The sequence below is a fragment of the Brachypodium distachyon genome, chromosome 3 (genome assembly GCF_000005505.3).
Source record: "Brachypodium distachyon strain Bd21 chromosome 3, Brachypodium_distachyon_v3.0, whole genome shotgun sequence".
Lineage (NCBI taxonomy): Eukaryota > Viridiplantae > Streptophyta > Magnoliopsida > Poales > Poaceae > Brachypodium > Brachypodium distachyon.
The window spans coordinates 58,787,889-58,809,537 of NC_016133.3; the positions used below are offsets into that span (position 1 = coordinate 58,787,889).

At 46.2% G+C, this 21,649-nt stretch overlaps 4 protein-coding genes across 4 annotated transcripts; 1 reads left to right on the top strand and 3 right to left on the bottom strand.

Annotated features, from left to right (window-relative positions):
- Positions 1-271: 271 nt before the first annotated feature.
- Positions 272-3,343, bottom strand: LOC100846209 (ankyrin repeat-containing protein At2g01680). Its single transcript, XM_003570644.3, has 3 exons — positions 2,979-3,343; positions 2,128-2,537; positions 272-1,456 (listed from the first exon to the last, which is right to left on the bottom strand). Exons 1-3 carry the CDS (start codon positions 3,265-3,267, stop codon positions 575-577), a joined length of 1,581 nt encoding a protein of 526 aa, XP_003570692.1. The 5' UTR covers positions 3,268-3,343; the 3' UTR covers positions 272-574.
- Positions 3,344-9,333: 5,990 nt separating this feature from the next.
- Positions 9,334-12,970, top strand: LOC100845598 (glutamine synthetase cytosolic isozyme 1-1). The gene is made up of 11 exons (XM_010237849.3): positions 9,334-9,503; positions 10,376-10,415; positions 10,572-10,675; positions 10,770-10,818; positions 11,233-11,339; positions 11,443-11,530; positions 11,632-11,760; positions 11,853-11,927; positions 12,016-12,107; positions 12,196-12,355; positions 12,449-12,970. The coding sequence occupies exons 1-11, from the start codon at positions 9,430-9,432 to the stop codon at positions 12,599-12,601; spliced, it is 1,071 nt and encodes a 356-aa protein (XP_010236151.1). The 5' UTR covers positions 9,334-9,429; the 3' UTR covers positions 12,602-12,970.
- Positions 12,971-14,736: 1,766 nt separating this feature from the next.
- LOC100846510 (beta-barrel assembly-enhancing protease) lies at positions 14,737-18,504 on the bottom strand. Its single transcript, XM_003570645.4, has 3 exons — positions 17,428-18,504; positions 17,187-17,338; positions 14,737-15,258 (listed from the first exon to the last, which is right to left on the bottom strand). Exons 1-3 carry the CDS (start codon positions 18,349-18,351, stop codon positions 15,006-15,008), a joined length of 1,329 nt encoding a protein of 442 aa, XP_003570693.1. The 5' UTR covers positions 18,352-18,504; the 3' UTR covers positions 14,737-15,005.
- A 1,749-nt stretch (positions 18,505-20,253) lies between these two features.
- On the bottom strand, positions 20,254-20,938 carry LOC104584325 (mitochondrial metalloendopeptidase OMA1). Its single transcript, XM_014900595.1, has 2 exons — positions 20,612-20,938; positions 20,254-20,415 (listed from the first exon to the last, which is right to left on the bottom strand). Exons 1-2 carry the CDS (start codon positions 20,936-20,938, stop codon positions 20,254-20,256), a joined length of 489 nt encoding a protein of 162 aa, XP_014756081.1.
- Positions 20,939-21,649: the final 711 nt, after the last annotated feature.

Here is a 21,649-nt window from a genome sequence, read left to right on the forward strand (position 1 = left end):
CAGCAAATTTCAGCCCCCTTTTGACAAGTGGTGATTTTCGTAAACATTTTTTCTGTGGAATCAATTTGTCATGAAAACAAATTATTGATGGATCTACTGATATTGATTTGATACCATTTTTGTACAGCACTAAAAAGAGAGACAGCTGAATGTTACTCCAAGTGACAACACAATGACCAAAACTGGCCATCAGATTATTACTTTTTCACCCTAACTAAGAACTGGAATTAAGCTCGTCATACCAGGATTGCACAGGAGCAACAATTTCAAGTACCGTTTTTAAGCCCCCTTTTTTGACAGAACAGTTTCAAGCACTTCTGGAGTACATGGATAACATTGTCGCTATACTGGACAGACTGCGGCACGAGGAGCTCTTCATTCTTCAGTATTACAAAATGAGCAACAATTACAATCATCCAAGTATACAAACCATCAAAGATGGAACAGAGAAAGGTCTGCTGCGGTGCCTCACCACAGACCTAAAACAGCCGAGCAAATATGTACAATGGCAATTGGTTTCTTCTAGTTACCTGTTCTTAATGTTACACGCGGCTACAGCAGGATCTGTGACTTGCTACAGGGCATAGATTTTCTTCTCGTGTTCTTCGACGGCTTCCAGGTCTGATAACCCTTCATGGACGGACCAGGAGAAGGACTTGCTACCGCTTGCCCTCTTGATACGCCGCTGCCTATCTTCGCCAAACTTGAACCGCGGGCGCAGCAACAGATAGGCAAGGAACAGGAGGGTCCCGATCATGATCGGCCCTCCGACTGCTGATATGGTGAAAGCCATCCAGGCATGCTGTGGGCCAACTACAACATAGGCCAACGAGACAAATGCCGCGCATGTACTGAGGCACGCTGACCACATTAGTTTATTTACAATCTTGATGATCTGCTTCTGTGCACCGGTTTCCCAGGCAACCAGGGTGATCTGCACTACGACCACCGCAAGTGAAATGAAAAGGGCAATGGCGTTCAGAAGACAGAAAACGCGGAACCCAGTAAGCTTAGATATGTAGGCCTCGCCGATTTCTCTCCCTTCTTCCCTGTTCTGGTAGTATTGACCCGGCAAATTGAAAATGGAAACAAATGCGATGGAGGCAATCAGGGTTGCTACCAAAGTAACTGAGTTGATGGTGTTCTGGACAGCTTCTCTGTGAAGTTTCCGCAGTTCTTTGGCAATCCCTGTCACTCTTTTGTTGGTCTTGGCATTCTCATTGAGCTGTGCTTGAACATTGTGCTTGATATCACTCACAGTTCTCCTTAGCTCTGATGCTTCATCGACTTTCCCTACATTTACAGCATTCTTTGCACCAGCCTCTGACAGCCACTCCATTATTTCCATTTTAGACTCGCCGTAGGGAACCTTCTCAGCCAAATCCATAGCTGTTTCATTTTGATTATTGATAGCATTGACTTCAAGTGACTCATAGGCAAGCAGAAGTTGCACCATCTGGTAAAAAAGGCAAAGGATAAAGTTGTGAAGTCACCAAAAGCATGCTAGTACATCAAGCACCAGAAAGGATCACCAGTGCGCATGAAAATAGTGCATCTTCTCAAGAAAATGTGCTAGCACTCTTCTTAACATGGTTTCTATGGAGTTTGCACACTAAAAGTGCTAGCATTCTCTAAAAAAGTGCTGACATCCTGCTGTCAGTATCCTCATTAAGAGACAAACAGATAGAGTGTGGAAAACCCCTATATTTGGTATGCCCATCATCCCTCTCCTCCAAATACCTACGACCAATTATTTAGTGCATGCATACTGATAGTTGTCCCAGTCTAAATATCTACAGAAAGATAAACTATGGAAAATTTTATGCTAGCACTCTAGAACTGTCACAAGCTCTATCTAAAAAATTAGTAGTTGCAACTGCAGAGTATATCTTACATCTTTTAACGACTTAACTAGAATCCTATTTTGCGCAAAAAAAGAACTAGAATCCTATCATGAAGCAGCAGTCCAAGTCTCCAAGGGGAAATGTTGTTGAAAAGTGTGCATAACACATAACCAAATATTTAGGTACATGCATTCCCGGCAAAGGTAGAGGGTTAACTAAAAACATCAAATAAGTGAGAGAAGGTTCATGTACTGATCTACATGATTTTAGCAAAGAACAATACCTGGGGCCTCCACTTTCGTGTAGCTATATGTAGAGCCGTGTTTGCCTTCTTGTCACGCACGTTGAGGATGGAAACATCAGCCATCAGCAATTCTTCCACCACATCAGTGTTTTTACCTTTAACAGCCATGTGAAGGGCGGTTTGTCCCTTTCTATCTCTGATCGGAACGATACCCGGATCCCTCTCAATGAGTGCTTTGACGATTCGATGGTACCCAATTCTCGCAGCAGTATGTAGTGCTGTCTTCCCATTTTTCCGCACAATCCTTATGCAGTTATCGTCAGTATCCAGTATAGCGTTCACCACATCCAAGTGGTCTTTTACTGCTGCAGAGTAGAGTGGACTAGTCTTGGAAGAGTCACACACTTGGCAAAGCTCAGGCCACCGCCCCAAAAACTCCTTCACGACCTCTGTTAGGAAAGAAACTTATCAGTCTACTTGCCATGAGAAAAGACCAACGCATTCATCATTACACAGTAGTTGCTGCTGTTGCAGAAGCTTAAACAGAATGTAAGTTTTCTTGCAAAAAGGACAAGAAAATGTTGGGTACCGTCCTAGGCTCCTAGCCAAACCAAACACATCAAGGCTACCAATTTCCTTTTGATTACTACCCAAAGGCTACCATTAGCATCACTGGTACAACTACAGCCTTGCGAATTAACATTTCCTGGCATATATAGCCCAGTGAATCGAACTGGAGTCCAATCCACCAAACAACTCAAAAGGCTATGCTGAAGCAACTTAATCTAGTTCAAGGAGAAGGAAGCTGCTCGCACCTAGAAACAGCAGCAACCAGTTGGATTCGAACTACTATTAGTTCCAAAAACCGGAGCAGCGGAATCTGAGCTCACCAGTGTGGCCTTGCTTGGCGGCGACGTGGAAAGCGTCGAGGTCGATGCGGGAGCGGAGCGAGGCGGCCTCGAGGTCGTAGAGCGGGAGGAGGAGGCGGACGATCTCGGCGGCGCCGGCCTCCGCCGCGACGTAGAGCGCGGTCTCCCCGGAGTCCGTCTGCGCGGCGGCGAGCGCGGCCGCGGCCGCGGGGTTGCTCCCGGCGTCGGGCAGGAGGCCGCGGACGGCCGCGGCGTCCGCGGATCGGACGGCGGCGAAGAGCGCCTGGTGGGAGAGCGGCGGGAGATCCATCGGCGACCGGGTGCCGCGGCCGCGTGGGGATTATTGGGGACGGGAGGGGAGCCGGCGTCGCTGTCAGTTACAGTGCAGTGATTGGTTCGGGTGGACTCGATTAAAGCTGCTTTTCATTCGGCGCCTTTTTTGCTAGTTGCTCGAGATGGGCCGGGCCGCCCCCATGTGCGGAAAGTGGAAACAACGTTCAACACTGTGGACCTTACTGAACTACTCCGCCCGTTCTCAAGCCCAACTACGAATTCGGGGGTGGGCTTTCGGCCGGTTAGGCGGAAGCCCGAGTTCGCTGGCTTGCCCATGCCGCCTTTCGGCCTGTTGAGCTTAGCAAAGGCTGCCGAGGCAAAGCCCATGAGCCCAGACACCTGACCAATCCAGACATGCATCCTGGGGTACATGCGCATATCAATCAGACAATCCTCTCAAAAAAATAAATCAATCAGACAATCCCGAGCACCTGGATTAAGTCCATGTACTAAAGACTAAAAAAAAAGAGTCAAGGTACTGATGTACGGATGTACTCCGACCACCACCAAGTCCCGGAGGGAGATTCCCGAATAAAAGGGCCGCAAAGTCCAAAGATGATTCCAAAGACCAAAACACTAGCACGGGTGGCATAGCACGCAACTTCGCTTTCTTGACAAAAACAACCACACTTCCTACTCACAGCAGGAAAAGACGGTTTCTAGCTATCAACAAGTGCAAACGGCGCAAGTCAAGCAGACTTTTTATTTTAGTACATGCTCCAAGCTACTACTGCCGTCAGCACAGCGATCTCCCAACGTACTCCAGTAGGTACTCCTGGAGTCTCCTGCTACACATTTCCAGTATTATTAACTCGGGCCGTGTAATCTTACATCTTCAATTGCGGAGAAACGGTATCAGAAATCCCAAACCGAGAGCTTGTGACGACTTGGGTCGAGACTTGTGAGTTCCGTGAATGAAGGCAAGAGGGTACCGCGAAAGCGATTGGAAATAGTATCAAATACGGAGTATATACGGAATCTACGCATGCGGCTGTTGAGTGTTGAATCTAATTTCCCCCCTTCCATCCAACACCGCGACAAGATCGATCGAAATCTGCGAAGGAACGCCAAACATCGCTGTCTCGGGAGCTTGAAAATGTACGTTTAATTCAGAAGAACGCAGGCCGGAAGTCTCGTGATGAATTCAGGATGGACGCTATCTAGCTAGCTGGGTTTCATTCAGACTTTCAGTCGGGTCAGTTTCAGGATACAACGGCATTGTTCTTGCTTGCGGGCGATTGGGCTGACGAAGCTGAACTGAAACTTCGATGCGTCAGGAGCCAAAACATAATGCATGTGTTTGGCCGTTGACACCAAGGTTTTACTAAGTTGCGGATGATAACATTAAGAAGAATTAAGATTGATGCAGAACAGGTGGCAATGTCTGGATGATAATATTAACAACTAACAAGGATCCAGGTAGGATAAATGCATACAGCACGTTATAGCTGGCCGGCGTATGATCTGAGTCATCGTCCGTCAGTTAATTATTAAGCGATACGGATGGACGCATATATGCAACCGTATCTGTTCAATTATTTCCAGCAATTCTCGTTCTCCTACTGTACATTGTTATATCCCCGGCCACTGATTATTCTGCTAATAATAGTTTAGTATAGATTTGGATCTGGGAATAATCTCTAGTTCCGCTTTAAGTAAATGTCGGTCAGATCTGAACCAGTTGTATGCATGGCCTAATCAGTCAGAGGTTAGTGCACATTAGTACTCCGTACATTACTCATTCCGATCCATAAAAATGTCGTGCAAATAGTATTTTTTTCTTATTATGTCGTACAAATAGTACAGAATTTGTGCTAACGACATAATAAGAAAAAAATATTACACTACATGCATGGATCATGACGCATAATAAACTAAGAACAACGCGTTCGTGCATTGGAGTATGGCAATATAATTCAGAGCCCCGGGCAGAAAGACAGATGCTCTGTTCCTTTTGGTCTAGCTAGCGTGTGGACTACTACACATTGCACGCGGCACATGTGTGAATGTGATCTCTCTTGTGCCACCCGCCGCCCGTACACCGAAAACCAAGAGCTTTTTTCAGCTCTGTCCCAAACATGTGAAGTTCAGAACTACTTTTGCGAGTCAGGAGATACGTAGGCCGAGTAGTAGGATTACTATTTTCCCGACAGTAACAAAGCTTTGTGGATTTATTGCAAGTTAGTCGAGTCACAGTTACCCGAACCTGATGTGTTGAAACGCGCCACGAAACGGCGGAGTTTGTTTCCTTGTCGTGCTCTGTATGTAGCCATTTTTCCCCCTTCCCTTTACCTTTTACCTGGGTGGCTGGGTTTCTCTGCAACTTTTTCCTTCTCTATTTCGATGCCCAACAACCGCGAATACCATATACAATGCAGCACATGCACAATATGCAATCCTCGCTATATATGTCAACAGCTAAGAAAGCAACGTCCTTTTTCTCTTGTTGTTGTTCCCCGGATTGCACGAAGCCATGCCCGCATTGGCCAGTAGTAGATCGATAGAAAAGAACAGCATGGTCGAGCTGCATGCCTCTGCCTGTGATGTAACCAAAGAAACGGCCGGATTCCGCTGTCTCGATTCGATGGACGATGCATATCGTTTAATTATAGAAAAAGGAAAAATTCCAGACCAGTTCTATGCCTGCATCTCTTTTTTTAGATTAGATGCTTCTATATACGCATCTTTTTTAAAATTTGGTGAAGGAAGAACAAAGGATTCATGAGTCTGTATGTCAATCGTCACGGCCTAATTAATCAATCCCACGCAAGTTGAAACTTAACTAGAAGCTCTCATCTAGTCAGGTCGCATTGCCGCGGTATTGGGGATCGGAATAATGCAAGTTCTCCAGCACCAGAGGAACCAAGTTAGCTAGTGATTCTGATGCAATGCAACTAACAAAGCGTTTGAAGGAGTTGTGGCGGTACAATCAGCTCCCATGGACGATGGAAATCAGTTTCGTAAGACGTCAGAGCAGGAGATGGTGATGCTGATGCCCCCCATTAATCTGCGAAAAAGAGAGAATTCGGATGAAGATTCGTGCAGATGCAGATCATGCGACTCTGATCGCACGAATCAGACGCCATGCTTCATAGTTACTCTTTCCGTCCCGAAATAAATGACGTGCATTTATATAAATTTATATAAATTTTTATACAAATGCATGTCACTTATTTTAAGATTGAGTGAATACTATTTTTTTCCATGTGCAGAGAGATTCCTGTCCGAGATCTCAGATGAATAATAATGGAGTTTGCCTACGTATGAAATATCTGGCCGAATTTTACTTTTTTTTCAGTTGTAAGAAAAATGTTGTCGTGTCAATGACGCAAGTAAAGTCAGATATATGCTCCTGTACTACACAATGTTGTTTTCAACGATGGCAAGCCAGCGCGCGTGCGAATGTTTGGGGGCCAAGCGCCAACGTCATGAGTTGATATTCTGTGACTCTAGCTGTGAGCGTGGCCATTACATGGACCACGAATCTCGATTTGTTTCTCTGTCGATCGGATATTCTAGCTTATGCAAGCAGCCGAAAGTAATTATCTGCTACGTCCTCTGTACAGATCTCGTGAAAATGTTGTCTTGTCAATATGCATCTAGAAATAACAATTTCTCGGTCGATGATCCCGATAATTCATTTATGCCAAAAACACACGAACAGAAACACGCAAAGACAACGGCGCGAATTTCAAAGTCGATTGGACGGCTCACATCGTCGATTGAGAAATTCTTGTTTTTTCAACTAATAGCAAAACTGAATGTATATATTTCTAGAAGTTTGTGTCTTTATGGTATGTTGTATCCTTTTCCTTTTTCTGAAATAATGTTCCCTGCAAGAGAAAAGTTGGAAAGTAGTGTTTTGATCATATATTTTCCGTCGGATGTGTTTTGTTCGGTTCATAGTGATAATGTTTTTGTGCATTTTTGTGATTATTTGAACTGCGCCTTATAACTTGTGACCGAGGGATTAAAGAAAAGTTTTGAAATGATATGGGGTTCTTTGGTTTATCTGCTTCTCAATTGAACAAAATAAATGATCATAAATAAATGAATCGTGTTACTTTTGTATAATTGTTCTTCCACACTTGGATGCACAAATACATGCGGCGCAAGCGGGTCCCGTTTATGTCTCACTTCTAGGCCATCAGGGGCTAAGTTCAACTTTTTTGCTCGAAAATTGACATAATACCTAGAAGCGGGACATAAGCGGGATGAATCATCTGAGAGTGCCTTCGACCGGCCCTTGGAAGCTACCCAACCATTTAGCCTTCGTTTGTCGACACCCCTTTCCTCCACAAATAGAATTCAAACTAAAACTATCCTGACCACAATTCCCCGCCGCTTGACCATTTTCGATAGGCGCCGCTCCAATGATAGCACCATATGTGTTACATACTTGGATGGATAGAGACGATAACACCCAACGACCGAAATAAAGAAGCTAGCTTGCCAACCCGCCATGGAGTGGACACACGTTCTAGGATGATCGTTGACACTGCACTCTGCAACGGTGTCTTGACTTGATGGCAACAACGACAACAATATAGCTGATAAATTTGTCTGAAGATCTCCGTCGATGTGTATGATGTGCGCGTTAGCAAAATTATCTTAAGACGAAAAAAATTATGACTTATGTGCACTCAACTTTGTGTAATGTACCCATCACAGCTAAATAAAAGACCATCCAAGAGCTCATAAAAAGTACTAAGCGGTAGTGCTATATGTTTAGATAAAAAAACAAAGAGCACGTCAAATAGAGAGATAGAGATGCATTTATTTTGCAAAAAAATCGTCATATACGGAGTAACAAATTTGGGCAAACACACATGCGGCATAAATTAAGATCCTCTTCAAACATGGAAAGATAGCGTACCCGTGCACTCGAGAATGAATGAATGAACGAACGCACCCAAAAGGCAAAGCAAGCATTGCTACTAACCGAGCATTTCGTCACGTGTGCGCCGGCGCCGTTGGACGCCTCAAATTTCCCTTTCCCTTTTTTCTTCCTTTCTTTCTTTCTTTCTACCGGCAGCAATTCGGACACCCTTTTGCACCCCAACTGCATTTCGCACCTCACATGGCGGTCCAACTCGCATTTTCTTTCCCCGTGAGTCCTGCCCCACCCTTTTATAAACTTCAGAATCCCTGCTCTTTTTTTTTTGAACGAACTCATCTTTTCGTTCTTTCTTTCTTTCAAACCGTTCAAAAAAAAAGAGTCTCTTGTTTTCTTTTGGCTGTCGGGGGATTTATTTAAAGATTCTCTCCCGTGTCTAATAAAAACGTGATTCTCCGGGGTATTAATTTGCTTTTCTTTTGGACGCAAACACGGCAAGTATTTATCACCGGTGCATGCAAATTCCAGTAGACAGAAAGATCCCTCCTTTACTGCCTTGTGAGAAGAAGATTCAGGGAATCTGAATCTGCAGCCCCGCTGGCCATTAGGTGGGGATGGTGATTGATTGAATCCCAGTTAAATCTTTTCCAACGGATTTAATTTTCTGTGCAAAGAATCTAAAAAGATAAACCCACGGATTTTATTACTGGTACCTCTATGCTTGGAACTCTTAATAAGATAAATAAATCGCCTAGTGGCCGATAAAAAGCTGCCGCTCGCCAGCCCGCGATATAATAATTCTCCCCTAACAAACCCCTCTGAAGCTCGACTATGTCTCTGACAAGTGGGCCCGGATAAAACCGGCCCCGCGTGCCATTGTGTGGGCGAAGGTAGAGACGAGTGGGGGAAGCCGCAACGTCGTCGCGTGCACCTACCCCCAAAGCAAGCCGGGTCGATCAAATCAAAACAAATCCAGAAACTCTTGACTATTTTATCCCCGGAACTCCGTAAACAAAGCAGAGAAAGAGAAAAAAAGAGAGTAGAGATTGTATATCTCTCTCTCTAGTATTTTTTCTTCTCGCGCGTACGTATACATATACGGTATAGCGGCGGTACACGGATACGTACGTACAAGAAGAAGAAGAACAAGTTGCAGCGTCCCTTCCGTTTGGGTCGTCGTGGAGGCTTCTATATAGCCGGCCCCTTCCCGATCTCCCCTTGCCCTCGCAACTAGAAGCGCACCCCAACCCCTTTCCTTCCTTCCTCCATCCCCTGCTCCAGTCCTCCTCCTCTCGGCCAGCCATGGCGCTCCTCACCGATCTCCTCAACCTCGACCTCTCCGACTCCACCGAGAAGATCATCGCCGAGTACATATGGTACGCCGCCCCCCTTCCCCGTTTGGCCACTGCTGTATATATCACTCTTGTTGTTTCGGTGGGGATCGATCGATCCTTTTTTGTTTCTGTATGGCCGTTTCTCCTTGGCGTGTACATCGGCCGCTGCCGCCGGGAGGAGAGTGTTTGGAGGAGAAGAGGGATCGCTCCGGCCGGACTGTTACTCTTGGATGATGATGATGATAAATCCGAGGGATTCATTATCGGGAGGCCGGTTTTTCTGTTGTTGTGTGTACCTCGCTTCTTCGCGGCAGATTCATTACTAGGAGTTTTTTTTTCCTTTTCTTTTACCGTCCTCTTCCTTTTGCTTTTACGATCGATCCGTGTGAGCGGCGCCGGCGGCGGTGCTCGTGGTTGTCACCACCTTTTTCTTCTTCTTTCTTCCTCTTTCTGCTCTGTTCATTCATGGAGAGGAGAAAAAGGTTTTTGATTCGTGCGTGAGAGGGGAGGAGGGTTTTTGGTTGGGCGATTGATTTCGCCACGGTTCTGGATATGCCGATATGCTTATTAGGATGCAGCTGTAGTAGTACCAGAGGCCGTGGTACCCTCGTAGTACGTCTGCTCGGTGGTTTTGTCCTGTTGGGTGGAGGATCTCTCGAGTGGCAGCCTCTGTCTGGCCCTGATCCTATTCCTCTCCCCTGGGCGATACAGAGAGTCTCTCTGTGCCATTTGGACACGGCCAGATGCTTTGTTTTCATCTCCTAATCGGGCGCTCCCCTTTTTTTCTTTCCTTCTTTTAATCGTCAGCCATGCATGGTGGTTTCTGTAAACAGGGGATCATAAATGAATTCCCTGGGACTGTTTCTGGTATTCATCCTTTAATAATTAATTAATTAATTATTTTTTGTATGCAGGATTGGTGGATCTGGCATGGATCTGAGGAGCAAGGCCAGGGTAAGCAAGAGAAAGATTCCGCAGCAAGGATCCAATGACCTTGCTTGCCGTGTCTTATCACCTTTATCCACTGAGCTGTTCCTCTGCTTATATCAGAGGTTGCAAGATTCTTTTTGTTAACTGTATGTTATTTACTGATGATCTGCTCTGGCGCAGACCCTCTCCGGTCCGGTGACCGATCCCAGCAAGCTGCCCAAGTGGAACTACGACGGCTCCAGCACCGGCCAGGCCCCCGGCGAGGACAGCGAGGTCATCCTCTAGTAAGTGTCCAAACCTGTATGTATTTTCCTGTTTTTACTTGGACCCAAGGATGTAATTTTTCTTGCCCTCTTGGGGCATGTGCCCATCTTGCAGCCCACAGGCTATCTTCAAGGATCCATTCAGGAGGGGAAACAACATCCTTGTAAGTGATCTATCTGTAGTCGTGAGTAGTAAACTAGTGATAGCATGCTTAGCTGTATTGGTCACTGCAGTTGACCAATCTAATTCAGATCACTGCATGTTTTGTCGTCAGAATTGATGTGCTGCTCAACTAAGTATGTACATATACTGTAGTATACCTTTGAGTGGGAAAACCAACTTACAAGTTTAGTTGTCTTGAGCCACTACTTTTAGCTACTATACAGTACCTGTTCATGATCCAAACCGTGTCTTGAGTCTAGGACCACTCGGGGACGTTAAATGCTGTGGGTGATCTCAAGAGTTCTTAGGTGTGGTCGTCTGGTCTACCTAACCACAGTAGAGGAATCCAATGGGTCATTTTGTCAACATCCCTTATAGTCGAGATCCCTTCTTTACTTAATTCTCCAACCTGCAGGTCATGTGCGATTGCTACACTCCAGCTGGCGAGCCAATCCCCACCAACAAGAGACACGCCGCTGCTAAGATCTTTAGCAACCCTGCTGTTTCTGCTGAGGAGCCATGGTACTGTATTTGGTTAACGATTATCACAGCACTTCAAAGAATAGTCTTTAACTGTTTTGTAAGGATCATCAATTGGCTCATCGTGTTGTTCTTCTGATCATAGGTACGGTATTGAGCAGGAGTACACCCTCTTGCAGAAGGATATCAACTGGCCTCTCGGATGGCCCGTTGGTGGGTTCCCTGGTCCTCAGGTATATTTCTTTGTTTCTTTTGCTTCAGACTTGGCAAACTGATTTGGTACCCAAGTCTGCTGAAGTTTTACTTCACTAATCCCAATTTTATGTGTGTTTAGGGTCCTTACTACTGCAGTATTGGTGCTGACAAGTCATTTGGGCGTGATATTGTTGACTCCCACTACAAGGCCTGCCTCTATGCCGGCATCAACATCAGTGGCATCAACGGGGAGGTCATGCCCGGACAGGTGAAATACTAAACAAAACCCCCATCATCTCATCTGTATCCTTGAAAATCACAATCTTTCTGACCATTGTTAAAATTATGTTTGGTTTTTAGTGGGAGTTCCAAGTTGGCCCATCCGTTGGCATTTCTGCTGGTGACCAAGTGTGGGTTGCTCGCTACCTTCTTGAGGTGAGATCATTGTGACTGTCATCACAAATAGCAGCATTATTCGGCTGAAATTCTCGTGATCAACTGAAATGGCATTCCCTTTGTTCAGAGGATCACTGAGATTGCCGGAGTCGTGGTCTCGTTCGACCCCAAGCCCATCCCAGGAGATTGGAACGGCGCCGGTGCCCACACAAACTACAGGTAATATGAGTGTGCTCGAACATTCCTGACATGCTTGGTTCATTTTCCCCTTGTTGCTCTCTGCTGATCGAGACCGTGTTGCATTCAGCACCGAGTCCATGAGGAAAGATGGCGGGTTCCAGGTGATCGTGGCCGCCGTGGAGAAGCTCAAGCTGAGGCACAAGGAGCACATCGCCGCCTACGGCGAGGGCAACGAGCGCCGCCTCACCGGCAAGCACGAGACCGCCGACATCCACACCTTCAGCTGGGTACGCCCCAATTCCCCTGAATCGCCTGAATTGAATTCAATCATACACCTCTTTACCAAAATCGAAATGGTTCTGAACACCTTTGTCCTGCAGGGTGTCGCAAACCGCGGCGCGTCGGTGCGCGTGGGCCGGGAGACGGAGCAGAACGGCAAGGGCTACTTCGAGGACCGCCGGCCGGCGTCCAACATGGACCCCTACGTCGTCACCGCCATGATCGCCGACACCACCATCCTCTGGAAGCCCTGAAGCAAGCAAGCAGCACTCCCAAAAGCTCAAAACAACAAAGCTCCGGTCGCAGCGTTGATCAGTGGGTTGTGTTAAATTTGGTGGGGGTGGCCATGGGAGGATTTGGGCGATTTACATTCTGTGCTGGGACAAAAAATTCTTCCAAGACACATTTCCTTTCCTTTCCGTCTGGTTGCATGCATACTATTACTCCTACATTTTAGTTAGGTGCCAAGTCTCTTTTTCTCATCTTTGGGGTTGACGACGATGGGGGGTGGCAAGATGTTGTGTGTCAGAAACATTATCGTTTTTCCCTTGCCGTTTGGGTGCTCTCGTGTAATCTACATCTTATCAATAACAATAATGGCCGTTTGGGTGACCCACATCTTATCAATGACAATAATGGCCGGCCGTACAGCCGTGGTACCAAAAACTCCTTGCCTCACCTTAAAGACGGTTGTAATCGTCTTTTTAGACTGCTTTATTATCGCTAGTGATGCAACTTTGTAAAGTGCTTGCTGTTGCGCTTCCGATGGTTGTGGATCAAGCTTAGCTGACGACGATAAATCACTAGTGTGCGCAGAGTGGGGGAGGCTACATTATTAAAGACAGGAAGAGAGAGAGATGGGGGAATATGATGGAGAGTGAATCAGGGAAAAGGTTGGACAGGATGGTTGTCTTGTTGTAGCACAGAGAATGGGTCAGGGAGATTTGCGATAAGCTGCAAATCACTGATCCTGTACGTTGCACACGCCTTTCGCTCCCATACCATAAAATCGTGTCCCCACAAAGGCCACGGCTACTCCCGACGACTCCCGTCCGTCCGTCTATTTGTACTTGTCACGACAGAAAAGTTAGCCCGTAGTTGGTCGCTAGGCAGAACATGCAGTGCTAGTACGCAGCAGTTGCCTCACCAACATACGAGAGCTATCTGAAAAAAAAACACTCTCTTGGGTCCAACAGAAGATGTCTCAAGTTTGTCAAAGTTTACATGTATCTAGACATGATTTAGTGTATAAATGCATTCAAAATTGATTAAAATTGAGATATTTTTTGTTGGAGTTGCAAGTACAAGAGCTACCCAATATGAACTTTCCTGACGGACGATCCATCCAACGACTTCTGGAGATCAGTCGATGCCCATTATTAACCTATCTCCTCTTTCCGTCTGGTTTGGCGTTGAATGATTCACGAATTTCGACACGCAGCGTTCCTCACCAACCCCTCCAAACTTTGCAGTACAGTAATATAATCACATCTTGAACGACGACCGATTGGTTGTTGCTGCAAACCTTGGGTCGCAAGGCGACTGCTTGAGTCAAAATACGACGCGGTGCGGCCCCAAGCGACGAACTGAAGGCCACCTTTTTTCCTCCAACAAAGGAAAAGAAAAGGACAAGTGAAGGCCGCCATCCTTTAGCTGCCGGAAAGGCTCATGGGTTCCAAGTCCAAAGATCACCATGAGAGCGACGCATCAGCAAGCGCCACTTCGTGCGGCGAAAAGCTAAAACGAAACCACCACCCTGCTGATGCTCCATCGTACTTGTGTTGTGGGCTTTAATCAGTCAATCAGTCCCCCTGTTTTATGATAAACCACTCCGGTTACGAGGAGGAGAAGAGAGCATTATAAGTACTCCAACGGGAGTATTTTAATTACTAGCCATAGAGGGCAGATCTGATTGGGGAGACTGACGCCAACGGAAGGGACGGGGATCCGGAGTACATAATGTATCTAGACGTTTCATATTTAGACAAATTTGAGACAATAATTATGTAACGGAGGAGTACATGATGATATAATACTGTACGATAATCGTCCCAGAGGCCCAGATAGATAGCTCGTCAAGTAACCGTGGCGTGGCCGGGAACAGAAGCCGCTGAACAGAAGCCGCTGTTCGACGCTGATGCCAGCGAAAGCCGGCAGGCCGATTATGATGATGACATCGGCGAGTGGGGGCCGATCGGGTGATGTATGGAGAAACATCACTCCTAGTCATTGTCACGACAGATGCCCGTGCTGCAAGTTGGAATCCTGGCTGGGCAGGTACAGAGACGCGTATTCTTCTATCTAGATCAACTCATGATTGGTAGAGTATTTGTTTACTTACTGCGATCTTTCCTAGCTGTGACAGGAAGAAATTATGGCATGACCAACAACAGCCAAACCAAAGAAATTTGGGATTGAAAGCTGCTCCCGGGCAAATTTTATTGACAGAAATGGATCATCTATATTTTTTTTCTTCCCGAAACCCCTAATCACATATGAAGCAGCTAACCCTACCCTGACTCGACTCTCAGAGATGCGGCTGCTTCAGCCTCACAAGAACCGACAATAACAAAGGCACAGAACATACATCTTACACATACAGGACACGATCCTCTTACAGGCTAGCTATCCTGTATGGGAGTTTGAAACTAGAAACTACTAGAGGAAACCTTCGGTGCCGTGGCCCGCACGAGCTTCTTTGTACAGTTGCATCGCCTCCTGCATGACCTTGGCCTGAGACAAGAGCTCCGCTCGTTTCTTACTCGAAGGGTGAGTGGAGAGGTAGCTTTTCAATGTGGATGAATTCCCTGAGATTTTCCCGAGCTTCTCGTAGACCATAGGGGCCACTCGTGGATCGAAACCAGCAGAAGCTAGAAGCATCAGTCCGATGTGGTCTGCCTCTATCTCCATCCTACAGACAACATCATCAGAGAAGAGTTTCTACCAAGAAATACGTGCATAGATCTGATCATGTGATTACAGTCAAGAAGTGTATAACAGAGGAGTTGCTTCAGGAATGACTCCAATGACATGCATTGAACCTCACAGTCATCTCTCAAAACAGTAGTTTGCTCCTCACGATGGACAAAAGCGAGGACTTGCTAAAATAATTCCTACGAACCCGAGAAGTACAGCTTACAGAAAAAGAAAAACATAGATGAAAGATCCTCAAAAATCTTTTGATATACAGAACACGGAGAATCGCAAAGGTTAACTGAATAGAGTATAGTAGCGCAGGATTCATGTGAGTTATATAGTAGCGCAGGATTCATGTGAGTTATACAGTAGCGCAGGATTCATGTGGAGAATTGCCAAGGTTAACTGAATAGAGTATAGTAGCGCAGTACTAGAGTATAGTAGCTTATGCAACTAATTGACAATCATATAAATTCTTGATGTATCTTTGAAGCAATGAAGGCTAGATCAACAAGTCACAGCTGGGGTTCTATACAATTTCATGTCCACAGAAAGTAGCATCTGCGGATCCAGATTCTAAAAGACGGATAGAAATACAGTCACATATCGAATCCTATTTCAAGGTAACTGCTGGCTATAGAACTTGGAATCATTAAACATACTTATGCCCTTGCAACACACCATTTCAACTGCACTAGCAGAAACTTCCGATGGCTGCGCTTGGTTGCTTGGCAGTGGCCTAAAACAGCTCGGTAGAAGTGTGCAAAGGGTCTAGGCCATGGCATACATGAGTCAAATCGTGAGGCGGCAAGCTTTGGGCACAGAAAGCTCTAAACAGAACTTGTACCAATGAGGTTCAACAAGTAAAACACTCATTGTTCTACTATAGTTGAGTGTGTAATTGGGAATGGTCACACAGGGGTTTTTATTTTTGAACAACAGGTAAAGCAATGAGTAAGATATATATCGCTTTTATATCGTGGCTCCTGAATGAAGATCGTAAGTCGTAGAGACCACTGCCACATAGTGGAACAACATCCACTATTCAATGGGACTGATTTTACCAGAAGTTGGTGCAAACTTACTTTCTTCACTAGTAAAAGCCTTGTGCATCTCGAAAATAGACTAGCTCAACTTCACAATGATTCATTTTCAAATGTACGTTGTAAAACAATTCTTAACCATGAATCTGATTGAAAATTGACGGACAATTCAAAGCAGCAAGCACCGAAATGATAATTCCTTTGTGATGGAGTTCTAATAGTTGTACAGGAAGCACACCATAGATGTACAATGAACATAGCATTCTAGCCAATTTGGTATTTTGGGAGCAACTCAATGCAGATCCGGCTTATGTAGGCATGACATGTTATTGCAAAGCTTATTGGGGGTCCACCGTCTAAAACTTTAAGTGGCATATGCTATTGGAAATCCATCAGAATGGACCCTGCCAACCACCTAAATAATGTGAGAGAACTGAGAACTAGATCTAGATGACTATCCAATGTCCGAAGTGCTGACTGCGATAAGGAGTAACAATAGATATTTCATCTGTACTATCAAGCGCCAGCGGTTTTATTACTTTGAATGTCATGACTGTTGGCATGTCCCTAGAGAAATTAAGCAATATGTGCCTCAGAGTAACATAAAATTTCTCTGTCTTTGTTCCATGAAAGGATTATGATCTAATTTCTTGAGAACATCCATTTCTTCATGAAGTTATTACAAACCTGGATTGCAGGCATGTACTTCTTGAAAACATCTGCCCAGTTAATTGATACTAGACTACTAGTCTAAGTCTTAATAAACTTATAGCAAAATGACTTATTTCGACAAATCAACCCCACGGCACCGAATTAACTATAATGTGTACATGTAAATCATCATGAACAATGTGAAATGCAGAACGCCAGAAATGAATACCTTCGTGAGAAGGGCAATCTTAGGAGTAACGCCGACATTGCATTAATTAGGTCTGGCATGTAAATAAACTGTAGGATGATAATCTGCAGGATAGTAAACCACATGTTCTTGGTGATCATCTCTGGCAAGTGCCTTGCGATAGCATGCCCAATCTAAAAACAGAGAAGCGCCAATGTCAGCCCAAATCCACTGTAAAACCACCCCCAAGTCACACATGAGCTCCATAATTCAATAAACCTACCTCATGCGAAAGCACTGTGGCAATCTCAGCATCCGACTTGAAATTGTCTAGCAATCCAGTGAAGACAACAATCTTACCACCGGGCAAGCACATTGCATTGACGATCTTGTCGTTGACAACAATCACCTCCCAATTGAGCTCATTGAGATGCCTTGTCTGTGCCTTGGCTCCCCGTTCCTTCCCCCGTTTCCGGCTCTCACTGACCCACCTGTCATCCAGAAGCTCGTCGTCCCGCCGAGCCGCGCTGGCGTCCTGGGGAGCGGAGACGCGGGGCGGCATCACGTCTTCAGCATCCATGTCGCGGCCCCTGATGGCTAGGTCGGAGGAGATGTCGCCGTAAGAGGCGTCATCGAAGCCCTCGCTGCGGCGGTCAGAGAGGCCGCGCTGGAGAGCGCGGACGATCTCCGTGGCGATGAGGCGGACGCGGACGCTGTCCGGGTGGAGCGGGGGCAGGATCTTGGGGGCGAGCTCCTTCTTGAGATCCGCGAACTGGGACTCGCCGAGCTGCCGCTCGAGCTGCGGCGAGACGAGCACGAAGTGGGTGCGGTTGGTGTAGGGCACGGTCTCGAGGTTGCCGAAGTAGACGGCGACGGCCGCGCCGCAGGAGACGACAACCGCCGCGGTGACCTTCCGCCGGTCGTGGTACCACCTGGCCCCGCGGCGGCTGCGGCGGGCGAAGTGGATGACCTCCGGATCCGGGCGCCGCGACGAGGTGAAGTAGTAGCACCGGGGATGCGCCGGCGGTGGGCGAAGACAGGCGGCGGGCTCGCGGTGGAGGATGATAGCCTCCGGGCGCCGCGGAGAGGCGTAGTAGTGCCGAGCGGCCGTTTCCCGCGACGGCGGCGCCGCCGGTGGCCGGCCGTCGGGCCTGTAGCGGAGGAGGAGCCGGGAAAGGGCGGAGCGCGAGTTCTTCAAGTAGCTCATGTTGTCCCGATTTTCGCTTGCTCCTTGGGATTCTTGGGAGCGGGGTTGTTCGATCGTGGAGAATTTGGGTTTGGGGGATTTGGAGAAGAAGCTGCCAGATGGCACCGAGGAGAGAGAAAGAGAGACTGAGCGGTGGCGGGCTGAGATTCCCTTGTTGGGCCAAGTTCACCTGAGCAACTGTTGGCTTTGTTCGAGTTGCTGCGCTTCAGATAAAACAGAGTCAACATTTTGCTTGGTCTTGTTGAGCTTTGTTTTTTTTCGAGTAATGTACGTGCTTTGTACTTTGACCCTCGATGCAATATTTGTGTTTCTTTCAAACAAACAAAACATCTTGCGGCCCAATTAACGGGTCTAGAAGCTACCCGTTTATAAAACGTTTTAGCTTTGTCTCAAGTCAAATCTACATTTTGATCAAATTTATAGAAAATTCTACGCACATGAACAGCTCTATATTAGTTTAATCAAATCCTCGTGATATATTTCTTCATAGTATAATCATTTGATAATGTAGATATTAGAATATTTTTGTAAATTTCATTTTAAAAAGTTTGATTTAAGACAACGCTAAAATACCTTAATAAGCAACGTACCATAGGATCTTACGACTAAAGTTGATTGCTCATGCATGTCTTACGGTGTAACAAATAATCGCGCCAAACATTTCGCTCCGTCTCTATCTATCTCTGTTAGATTCTCCCATTTACCCGTATATATTTTACAGTTATGTCTCAGTAAAATTATATATTCAAGTAATTATAGATAGCACATACCTCACACTCATCACCCATCTGTCCGGTGTGTGCATCCACTTGACACACCAAAGGTTAGGAGAAAAGGATCAAGGAGAATCCTTCCAGTGGATAATAATTCGAGTGGAGGTGCCTTTTCATGTGAGTTTTGGGCCTAATACTAGAGCTCCCAGAAACGAATACAAACCCTAACAGTGATGTATTATTTATTGGCTTAATGGAACATGAAGAAGAAACCTTTGTTCTCTCCGCCTCTGACAGCTTTTCTGTATACCTCGATCGCCTCATCCATGACCTTGTCTTGCGATAAAACCTCCGATCTTTTCTCGCTCGAAGGATGAGTTGATAGGAAATCTTTCAAGTCTTCTTTGGAGTCTTCTTTTCCTGTGATCTTTCCTAACTTCTCATAAACTGCAGGAGCATTGCGCGGATCGTAACCAGAGGCAGCCAACAGTAGGACACCAATGTGATCTGCCTCTAACTCCATCCTACATGGTATAACATTATGAAACAACTTGTCATGAAATGTTTATATAAATTCGACAAAGCCAAGTGTGCACGCATGTTAATTAATTCAGGAAATACCTTTACTGAGGAGATAATTTAATTACTGGAGAAACTAGGGTTTTACTAACAAGCAAGTACCATCAGGAGAACATCGTAGCTAGGTGTGCACTGTAATGAAGATGGACTTGCACATGCAATTGCTATTGACGCTAGAAAAATATATTATTGGAAAACTGAAATATAGGATCTTGACAGCAAATCTTTTTTCGAGAAAGGTAGTGTTGTTGCGCTGAGAAGTCGCATAAAAAAGATGCATCTATACAAACATTTTACCCGGTCTCTGCATAACGGGATGCACACACAACCAGAAAGTCGAACCCTTGCTATATATACAGCATCTGGCACACATTTTGATAGGACAAGTAAATGCATATGTCTAACATGTGAATATAGAGGAGTGCCCTACGTACCGCAAGATCATTCATATACTTATCAGGTAGAGGTGCTGCGCGTGTATATGCATATGTACGTAAATCGTATTTCCGATTATATGTACGCACGTAAATTCTTAATGCATCAGTGCAGAGTGCGTCATCTAAACCACCATGAGCAATGTGAGAAATGCAGGATCACCAGATACGTACTCTCATGAGAAGGGCAAACGGAGGCGTAATTCCATCACACTCTCAACAGCTTCACGCTTGCTCTTGCTGTCGCCGAATAAAATCGGGAAGTCAAGCATCACGATGAAAATATACAACAAATTGGTGAGCGTCTCCAACGTATGCCTTGCAATGACGTGCCCAACCTAGAGAAAAAAATTTAACATCAGATAGAGTTGGAATCCACCGATGTATGATAAACCATCCAAAAAATTCAAGATGTTCCCTTAAAAAAATCAAGACAATACTATACAAATAATGAAGCCAGTTAATTATCAGCTCCCTTTTCAAAATATAATTGAGACATTGGTTGGCGAGTAGGAGCATGCATGTATAATATACCTGGTGGGCAAGCATGGTGGCGAGCTCAGCATCGGTGTTGAAGTGGTCGAGGAAGCCAGTGTAGACCATGATCCTGCCACCGGGCAAGCAGCACGCGTTGACACTCTCATCCTGGACAAGGATCACCTCCCACTCCAGCCCATCCAGGTGCTCCGTCCTCTGCTTCTTCTCTCCCTGGTAGGTGGCGGCGTCCAAATTAGAGTCGTTGTCGGCGAAGCCTCTGTGCGCGGTGCAGACGATCTCCATGGTGAGGCGGTTGACGCGGACGCTGTCGGGGTGAGACTCCGGGAGGATGAGCTTCCCTTGTTCCTCCTTGGCCTTCTTCATGGAGGCGAAGATCGTCGGGCCGGACGACGATCAAGTGGGTGCGGTTGCTGAAGGGCACGGTCTCGAAGCTGCCGTTGACAACTTAGTAGTACAACGCGCCGCAGGAGGACACGGTAAAGACCAACTTATTTAACTTGAGGAGTATGTTGAGCTTCTTCTCGCCCCGCGCTTGGTCGAGTTACAGTAGTAGTGCCGCCTTGCAAGATGATTGCTACCGATGGTGGCAGCAGTGGCAGAGATAGCGGGGGGGGGGGGGGGGGGGCAGCAGGGGCCACGGCCCAGGCTATCAAAAAACATTTCATCGGACCTAGGAACGATTCTTTCCCAACTCCTTAAATTCCATCGATCTGGCCTGTGTGTGGCCCCTCTCAACACAACTGCACAGCACAGGCAAGAGGCAACAAAGATTCAGCCAAAGAAAATCCTCGATTAGTTCTCCACTTCTCCACGTCTTCTCCGGAGTGCGTCCTCTCCTATTCTCATCTTCTTCTATTCCCAAAATCCCAATACGACTATACGAGCAGTAGGGGCCAACAGGGGAGCCTGCCGCCATTGCCCATCGCCACTGCTCGCGCCAGCCCCCAATTTTCCTTGCTGCCGCCTGCTCTTCTAGCTGCTTTCTCCCCCGAATTTCCCCTCGTGATGGTCTCCTTCAAAGCACTGCAATTCGGCAACTGCAGTCTGCAAGGAATCAAGGGTTCGAGGATAAAA

Excerpts from the sequence above, each read along its gene's own strand:
- LOC100846510 (XM_003570645.4), bottom strand. The coding sequence starts at position 18,351 with ATGAGCTACTTGAAGAACTCGCGCTCCGCCCTTTCCCGGCTCCTCCTC. Across the intron at positions 17,339-17,427 it reads CCACAGTGCTTTCGCATGAG|ATTGGGCATGCTATCGCAAG; the intron begins GTAGGTTTATTG and ends CTCTGTTTTTAG. Across the intron at positions 15,259-17,186 it reads AGATTGCCCTTCTCACGAAG|GATGGAGATAGAGGCAGACC; the intron begins GTATTCATTTCT and ends TGTTGTCTGTAG.
- LOC104584325 (XM_014900595.1), bottom strand. The coding sequence starts at position 20,938 with ATGAAGAAGGCCAAGGAGGAACAAGGGAAGCTCATCCTCCCGGAGTCT. Across the intron at positions 20,416-20,611 it reads CCACCATGCTTGCCCACCAG|GTTGGGCACGTCATTGCAAG; the intron begins GTATATTATACA and ends TTTTTTCTCTAG.
- LOC100846209 (XM_003570644.3), bottom strand. The coding sequence starts at position 3,267 with ATGGATCTCCCGCCGCTCTCCCACCAGGCGCTCTTCGCCGCCGTCCGA. Across the intron at positions 2,538-2,978 it reads CGCCAAGCAAGGCCACACTG|AGGTCGTGAAGGAGTTTTTG; the intron begins GTGAGCTCAGAT and ends CTTTCCTAACAG. Across the intron at positions 1,457-2,127 it reads CACGAAAGTGGAGGCCCCAG|ATGGTGCAACTTCTGCTTGC; the intron begins GTATTGTTCTTT and ends CTTTTTTACCAG.
- LOC100845598 (XM_010237849.3), top strand. The coding sequence starts at position 9,430 with ATGGCGCTCCTCACCGATCTCCTCAACCTCGACCTCTCCGACTCCACC. Across the intron at positions 10,819-11,232 it reads GGAGGGGAAACAACATCCTT|GTCATGTGCGATTGCTACAC; the intron begins GTAAGTGATCTA and ends TCCAACCTGCAG. Across the intron at positions 11,761-11,852 it reads GGGAGGTCATGCCCGGACAG|TGGGAGTTCCAAGTTGGCCC; the intron begins GTGAAATACTAA and ends TTTGGTTTTTAG.